The sequence below is a fragment of the Phragmites australis genome, chromosome 6, assembly GCF_958298935.1.
Source record: "Phragmites australis chromosome 6, lpPhrAust1.1, whole genome shotgun sequence".
In the NCBI taxonomy this organism is placed as follows: domain Eukaryota; kingdom Viridiplantae; phylum Streptophyta; class Magnoliopsida; order Poales; family Poaceae; genus Phragmites; species Phragmites australis.
In genome coordinates, this window is record NC_084926.1 from 14,181,948 (window position 1) to 14,190,485 (window position 8,538).

The following is an 8,538-nucleotide window of genomic DNA, read 5'->3' on the forward strand; positions in this document are numbered from 1 at the left end:
GAGATCGGTGCCACAATAGCAGCAGCGCATCTACGATATCCATACCTACTGAGTGGAATCACCGAATGTCGATGTGCTAGCACCGCACGCGTGACTAAGGTTTTAGGAGATCATGTAGAGGGTTATTGCTAGGGTTTCAGAGTGTCTCTTTTTCTTTCCCGCACTCCCCATTGCACGCCTCTTCTTATATAGAGCTCGCTAATGGGCTCCCATGTTGGAAGACCTTTAGGACTTTAACACCTCATGGATCACAATCCAATCAATCCTATATACGAATTCAATTTGTATGTTTTGTTGCAACCCATTAAGTATGTGACCCGTTAGGTTCACGTACAAATAGCTATGACTCGGAAACCCTAACCAAACCGAAGTCAATAGCAGTCCCTAGCAGGACATGTTGACTCCCGAGTATACACAAAGATCATATCAGCTGAACCTTGATATATACACGCACCAATTCCTTCACCTCACGATACCAGTTAAGCTCAAGATGAGATACGTGACACCCTTATGATAACTCAATCATTCACTCGATCAAGTAGTGAATTCATCATGATTAACTCTTTAATCATATTGGTATGATCATGCACTTTCTCAATCCAACTACCTCTAGGGGCTCAGAGATATTTCTTTAGTTATCAAGGAGGGGCAAATTCCATCTTGATTGCTCACACCATGACATGTTTTATTATAAACTTAAAAATTACTTTTATGACTACCCAGTTACGGAATAGCGTTTGACAACCCTAAAGTATGTCACTACATATTCTGCGAATCAATGATGATCTCAGATCTAAGAATCCCATAGGTACACCATTTGAGATAACAACTAATGGCATATCATAAATAACAATCCCAACAATATCTCAAAGTGGGTCTATCCAACATTATGTTCTCTAACATGAATGTCTACATTATTGATTCGATATCTCTATACATATGATTCGTGAAACATGATCATTAAGCAATACATGTGTTAGTCTTATGAATCATCCTAATGGTATGTGATCATGGATCAAATCAGAATAATATCATGATATAAACAAAGAGTTCCATGAATAAGTCATGCATTTGCTAATCAATGTAAATGATAGTCATCTAAAGAATAACATATTATTCAGAAGTACATGAACATAGACGTGTGATTCAATCATCTCTATGATTGTCTCTAGGGCATATCACCTTCACGGAGACCTGAGCACGAATCTGTTCCTCGTAAAGCCACTGGATCGACTGGTCTAGGAGGATAGTCCTGCCAACGGGCCACCGGTGCTCGGTGTCCCACGAGCATGTTTGGACATCTCTGTGGTTGACGAGTCCTCCGTCGATCTCTTCCCTGTGGACGCTTGACCAGTAGCAGCCTGATCGCTCCGAGTCTGGTCGGGGCACGCCTGGTCAGAGCGCACCTGGTCGGAGCAAGTCTGGTTGGGGCGGTTCTGGTCAGGGCGCGCTTGATCAGAAGGAGTCTGGCTGGGGCAGTTCTGGTCGAGGCGTGCCTGGTCAGAAGGAATCTAGCTGGGATGATGTTGGCCGACCCTCGGCTGACCAGCACCGTTCGCGGTCGCTACCCTGTTCTATGCAATCTGGTCACATCCATGGCCAGCCGGGTTAACATCGCAAATAGAGTGGTGGCTGACGAAGTCGGCCCTGAGTGGTGGAGAGAGCATGCGAGCAACATGATCAATCTCTCAGGCAACTTCTATAACCTCATCGATTATTGGACACAATACATCAACCTCGAGAAGATTCTGCGGCGACATGAACCATGAAACCCTTACTAGGGGAAGATTTAGAGATAGAAATCCTAAGAAAATACTAAGCATATCAGTCTGATCTGAGCCCTCTCCGACGGAAGGATATCGCACAATGGAGGAGCGTCGCGTGGAGGGCCACCTTTCCTTGAGGCCGTCGCCATTAGTATTTTGACCGCAAGTCAACGACTATAAGGGAGATCTGGATGAGGGGAATATTAAGACACCACATGACCATCAATGAGCGTCATGAGGATAGCTACGACATTACTTGTGGGGCTCTCCCGGGTGGCATCTTCACTCCCAGTGTATTGATTGGCCGGATGTGCTGTCCTTCGCAAGGGGCACAAACAGTGCTTAATGAAGTCATGGACAGCATCTGATCCCGATATCCCAATGTTCGCAAGCTGTTTGACACGAGGGGTGAGAGTTAGCAGTTCCAGAGTCGACGTAGGGGAGTTCCCCTAGTTCTCATTGAGGCGCGCTAGCGCATTTGGCACGCAGAGGTTGTCCAAGAAATCTTCGGTCGAGAGGTAGAACCATTTCTCCCTTCAGACCGACCACAGCGACTTGAGGTCCATCTCAATATAGGAGCCTGCAGCACCATAGTAAAGATGAAAGTTGCAGCTTCTAGTAGCTGGCGTGGTTTGTACCCTAGCTGTGTAGAAGTACCTTAAAAGATCGAGGCATGACTCGACCCCAATGAAATTATCGCACAAATGAGCGAAGGTACTCAATATGATGATGGAATTGGGGTTGAGGTGGAGGTGGCAGATGTCGTAGAACGAGATGACGGTGGTGCAGAATTCGGAGAAGGAAGGAACGAGACCAGCTAGGAAGAACGAGGCAAACATTACGACCCCCCTAGCGAGGAGCAGGGACGTCCCCTCCAGGGCAGTACCTACAAGACAGGCGACATGGGTGCAGGTGACTCTCTTACATCAACTTTAGCTTCGCGGCGGTGCACCTGGACTTGGGGAAGTCAGGCTCTTTTCTAGTGCGCGGCGCTATAGGAGTTGCGGTAAGAGCACGGGTGGAGATGGAGACGATGGGCTCTGAGCGCAAGGGCTTGGGGGCTATGGGGGTGGCAAAAGGATTCACGGGTAAGGTTTGGCTTTCCAATTTATAGGTCCAGAGTAATATCTCAATTGTCGCATGGAGTATAGCCGTCTCGTGATTCGAAAGGCCGTGCTTGGAGAACTGAAATTTCCTCTGGTCCAATGGAAATCAATGTCTCTCTCTCCCACGATGTTTCTCTCTCTGGAAGTTTAAAACCTCCCATTGGGATGTGGTTTTATAGGCCCACCATGAAAGTGGACTGCGTTGATAGCCACCCCCGGGATCCACTCGTGTTCACCTAGGGCCCAGGTGGTATGAATAGGCCCACCTGCTACCACGTGACAAACCGCTCACTCCACCACATTTGCGAGGGAGCTTGGGGTTACTGTTAGAGTATTGAATAAGGGGACGTCCTGACTAATAGGTTCCACGAGGGATATGACGACTGATGGAGGATATTTCCTAAACCCTGGCCCATCGCACGACCAGGTCAAGGCTCACTCGACCAGCTCGAGGCTTGCGTGACCAGTCTCCTTGTGATATATTATGATCCTATGACCAGCCCTTGCTGACCGCGAGACGTCTATACTTAACCTGTCTAGTCATATTTATTGATTTCTACTCAAGTATTTTCCCTCCCAAGGCACCTCCTTCAGCGAACAAAGTCGTGGCCGGTGCAGATGAGTAGTGCCCCATCTCGTGTGGGGTTTTGCGAACTAACTTAATGCCACACGACAATTGGAATAGGGCATGCAGAACAACCAAGCAAGTGGATAAGTTCGCAGGTGGGCTCACGGAAAGCTAGGACAGAACAGCTTGGCAGATAAGCTTGTGGCTCACGGCGAAGGGACAAGCAGGGCTGCCGAGGTAAAGTAAAAGTGGAGGCATCCAAGAGAATGGGATGGGCTCCGAGGTACCATCGGCGCAAGGTGCAGCGCGCATGCTCCGCATAGTGATGATCTGAGAAAAGAATATCTAGCTAGGTATAGGTCTATTGAAAGGGGTCTACTTGTAAATTTTCCTTCTCTTATATATAAAGGATAGGAGGAAATTATCTGTAACTATTTCACAACTACTCATAACAAAATACACAAGACGTAGGGCTGTTATCCTTCGGGATGCCTGAACCTGGATAACTCCTGATGTTGAGTTCATCACATCGTAAGCGTCGTTCACGGGCTCATCGACCGGTACACCCCAGGATTATTGTCTGAGATTAACCCATGACACAAGCATTCCTATAAGCACTTTTCCACAGGAGATGTCCTTATATGATTTTGTGTGTTGTTCTTTCAAGGAATGGTTTTGTGTTATACTACTAGCTAAGACAATAAGACCATATTTGCTAGGGCTTCAGCTCCCAGCTCTATGCCAGATCTTAAGTTTATAAAAAAAAATCTCTATTTTTATGTAAAAATAGAAATAAAATGACCACTTAAACATCTTCGGTGGAGTCATAGCTCCGATTATACAAATTTTAGGTCTACGAATACCAAGCTCCATTTTTTTTTACTTGAAGCTCTACCAAATGACCATAAAGCTAGATAATAAGTGCATATTTTCCTTTGAAAAAATAAGGGTATATTTAATTATGTTGCAGTTCTTTACTCGAATACCTCACATTTTTTAGGACCAATACGAAATGTTCACAACAAACATACTTGTGAAGCTACTAACTAAACATAGAAAACACGCAGATAAAGGGGTTATTCGTATTGATGCCCTCATCTGCTTAGAAAAAAATTGGTAATACTTAAGAAACTTAGGTGTCGGCTGGATTATTGCAAATGTGGGGGTGGGTTTGGAAAATGGAAGGTGGATGTAAGTTTTATATTTTTTAGTTATTGGGTTGACTTAAAAATTTAAAAAATAACTAGAGATTCACTCGTCCAATTAAGTTAAAAAATGGGCTGAGTAATGATTAAGAGCTATTTATTGGGTACTCACTTGTATTCTTGTGTGGAATGAAACATCTCCAACATTTGACTCACGAGCTTGGGAAAAGAAAGTGGATTGTGAATGGGATATAAAGACTTTTCTCCCACCATTTGAAACCAGGGCTCAATTGGTTCAAGGCAAAAAATTGCAAATTCCTGGTCTTTTCTGTTTCCCTCCTCCTACGCCATTGGCCGTTCGCCGGCTTTGCCCTTCGGTGTGGCCCGCAGGCCGTCACCACCCTTGCTCTCAGAAAACACCCAAATTCCTCTGTCGTCGCCACCTTTTTCCTCCAAAATTCCACATGTCCGCACACTCCGTCTGGCTCTTCTAGTTCCACTTCACTCCACTCTTCCGCACCGCATTTGGTTGGTTGAATGAAGTTGAATAAGATGTGATGTTCTTGATAGGATAGGACCGGACATGATGATTCTAGATGAGGTGGTACAAGTAGGTTGTTTAGTTAGATGTATGAGATATTATGAGAATGTCTCTAGTTAGTTGTATGGAATGAGATGATTTAAGTACAAAATTCTGTTTGGTTAACTGAATTGGTTGATTCTGGATGACTGTATAGGATGATATAAATACAAACATATGAAGTATTACAAAGGAACTCACTTTTCACCGTATAACTTAGCGCTGAAAATAATTTTAGAAATTAGTCCATCACATAAGAAGATTATTAATGAATTTTTCTAGATTTTTAAGAATTTATTTGAGCCCTAACAATTGTTAGACGTTATATAAGTAATTTTTTTAAGAATTTTAGTTTCAATTCTACATAAGTTATATGTGAATTCAATTAAAATGAGTTACAGAGATTATGAAATACGTAAAAAAAAAATTCTATGATTTTTTAAGCAACATAATAATATTGTTTTGAACAAAGGGAATATTTCGCATACTGTTCACATAGGACGATCGTCTAGACTGTGGAATCTGGATGGCGTCATTCTACCAAATTTGTGGAAAAAACCGATACAACATATGAAAAAAATATTCCTAAGCATCTGAACCAACTTATCCCGTATAAGCTCATACGTTCTAGCAACCAAACAACGGAGCACTGTGCGTCTGAAACGGGATCGTCTAATTTCACAGCTAGGTAAACTCAGGTAACTTCATTTCACTATGAATCATCGGCTCAGATATGGATGGACAAATCAAAGTAAAATCCACGCAATATCTGACGGAAGTGCTATAGTACTGCCGATACAGTAGATATGATACAGTATTCGACGTTACCATACTACTTATCTACTGGCAAATCACTGTTCCTACACGTCCAAAGTCGGACGATTTCGATCCGTTGCGTCCTGGAGCCTGGATGGGACGAACCAAACGCATCCTCCCCTTCCGCGCCGCGCCCAAACCCCCCAAAACCCTAACCGCCCAGCCGCACGCCGGCCACCACCGCCATGCCGACCGCTGCTCCCCTCCCAGCCCTCCTCCTACTCATCCTCTTCCTCGCCTCCACGCCGCGCCCCGCGGCGCCCGCCTCGGCGGACCGCGCGGCTCTCCTCGCCTTCCGCGCCTCCCTCTCGTCGCCCTCCCGCGCCGCGCTCTCCTCCTGGCGCGGCCCGCTCTCGCCGTCCTGGCTCGGCGTCTCGCTCCACCCCGCCACCACCCCCACCACAACTCCCTCCGTCGCTGAGCTCGTGCTCCGTGGCCTCAACCTCAGCGGCACGCTCCCGGCGCCGCCGCTCGCGCTCCTCCGCCGCCTCCGCGCGCTCGATCTCTCCGCCAACGCGCTCTGGGGAGAGCTCCCCTGCTCTCTCCCGCGTTCGCTTGTCTCGCTCGACCTCTCCCGCAACGCGCTCTCGGGGGCCGTCCCCACCTGCCTGCCGTCCTCGCTCCCCGCGCTCCGCACCCTCAACCTCTCCGCCAACTCCCTCCGGCTCCCGCTCTCCCCGCGGCTCTCCTTCCCTGCGCGCCTCGCCGCCCTCGACCTCTCCCGCAACGCCATATCCGGAGCCGTCCCCCCGCGGATCGTCGCCGACCCCGACGCCTCCGCCCTCCTCCTCCTCGACCTTTCCCACAACCGCTTCTCCGGCGAGATTCCCGCCGGGATCACCGCGATACGGAGCCTTCAGGGGTTGTTTCTCGCGGGCAACCAGTTGTCCGGGGAGATTCCTCCCGGAATCGGGAACCTGACCTACTTGCAGGTGCTGGATTTGTCGCATAACCGGTTGTCCGGTTTAGTGCCTGCCGGGCTTGCAGGCTGCTTCCAGCTTCTGTACCTGCGGCTCGGAAGGAACAGGCTCTCTGGGGCGCTGCGACCTGAGCTCGACGCGCTTGATAGTCTCAAGGTTCTAGATTTGTCAAACAACCAGATATCTGGGGAGATTCCTCTGCCGCTGGCTGGGTGCCGGTCTCTGGAGGTGGTGGACTTGTCAGGAAATGAGATCACCGGGGAGCTCAGCAGTGCTGTAGCCAAATGGCAGAGCTTGAGGTTCCTGTCGCTGGCTCGTAACCAGGTCTCTGGCCAGCTACCTGATTGGATGTTCTCGTTTCCGACGCTCCAGTGGCTTGATTTGTCTGACAATAAGTTTGTGGGTTTCATCCCAGATGGTGGGTTCAATGTCAGTGCAGTGCTTAATGGTGGAGGTGATCAGGGGATTCCTTCAGAGGTTGTGCTTCCACCTCAATTGTTCGTGTCAGCATCTGTGGACACAGTGTCGTGGCAGTTGGATCTGGGATATGATCTTCGGGCAACTACTGGGATAGATCTATCAAGGAATGAGCTCCGAGGGGAGATACCGGAAGGGTTAGTTGCAGTTAAGGGATTGGAGTATTTGAATCTCTCCTGTAATTACTTGGCTGGGCAGATCCCTGAGGGGCTTGGAGGAATGGGGAGGTTGCGGACGCTTGACTTCTCGCATAACGTGCTGTCCGGGGAGGTGCCTCCTGGGATTGCTTCCATGACAGAGCTCGAGGTGCTTAACCTCTCCTACAATAGCCTGTCTGGGCCTTTACCAACAATTGATGGGTTACGGAAGTTCCCAGGAGCATTGGCAGGAAATCCAGGGATCTGCAGTGGGGAAAGGTGCACCGAGGATGGAAGTATGCCAGGAGGGAAAATGGCTGGAAGCAATCGCCATGGTTGGCTTGGTGGCTGGCATGGAGAGAATGGATGGGTGTCTCTTGGTGCATTCTGTATCAGCACAATGACTAGCTTTTATGTGTCGATGGCAACCTTGCTATGCTCCCCCAAGGCAAGAAACTTTGTATTTCGGCCCGTGAGGGCAGAATATTAACAATAGAAGGAGAGTTGCGAAATTAGGTTGTACTGTAAATAAGAGGATCTCTATGAAGTTTGAGTGGCTGTAGTGTGCAAGCTGATCATCAAGAAAGATGAGATGGATACCTTCGGTCAAGAGGAAGTTTGCCATCTCACGTTAATGATCAATCAAGGTGCCTGATTGTTTCCTAACATTCTTGCCCTAGGGATTGGGTTCCAACACGTTTGCATCTGTTATGCAATCATCTGCTGGTGGTAGCCCTTCCGTGTTTCTGAGTATAGGGTGCCAGTTGCTGCTTGAGAGTTCAGACCATTGAATCTTGATACCAATGAGCAAGGATGCACATAATTAGGTGGTGCAATAGCCACAATCGTAAGCGTCGCTACTGTTAGCAAGTTCAGATGTAAATACGCTCTGTGGATTTTCATTCCCTGTCCAGTTCAAAACTGGTCATGCTTGTAGTGTTGTTGAGCTACCGTTCAATGTTGTGACAGCAGATGTTTTGTTGAATATATAAAAATCTGCCTAATTCGGTGTACTTATAATTT

At 47.6% G+C, this 8,538-nt stretch overlaps 1 protein-coding gene across 1 annotated transcript; it reads left to right on the forward strand.

Moving 5' to 3' along the window:
- The first annotated feature begins 6,020 nt into the window (after positions 1-6,020).
- Positions 6,021-8,538, forward strand: LOC133921815 (leucine-rich repeat receptor-like protein FASCIATED EAR2). The gene has a single exon (XM_062366855.1). It carries the CDS (start codon positions 6,167-6,169, stop codon positions 8,003-8,005), a length of 1,839 nt encoding a protein of 612 aa, XP_062222839.1. The 5' UTR covers positions 6,021-6,166; the 3' UTR covers positions 8,006-8,538.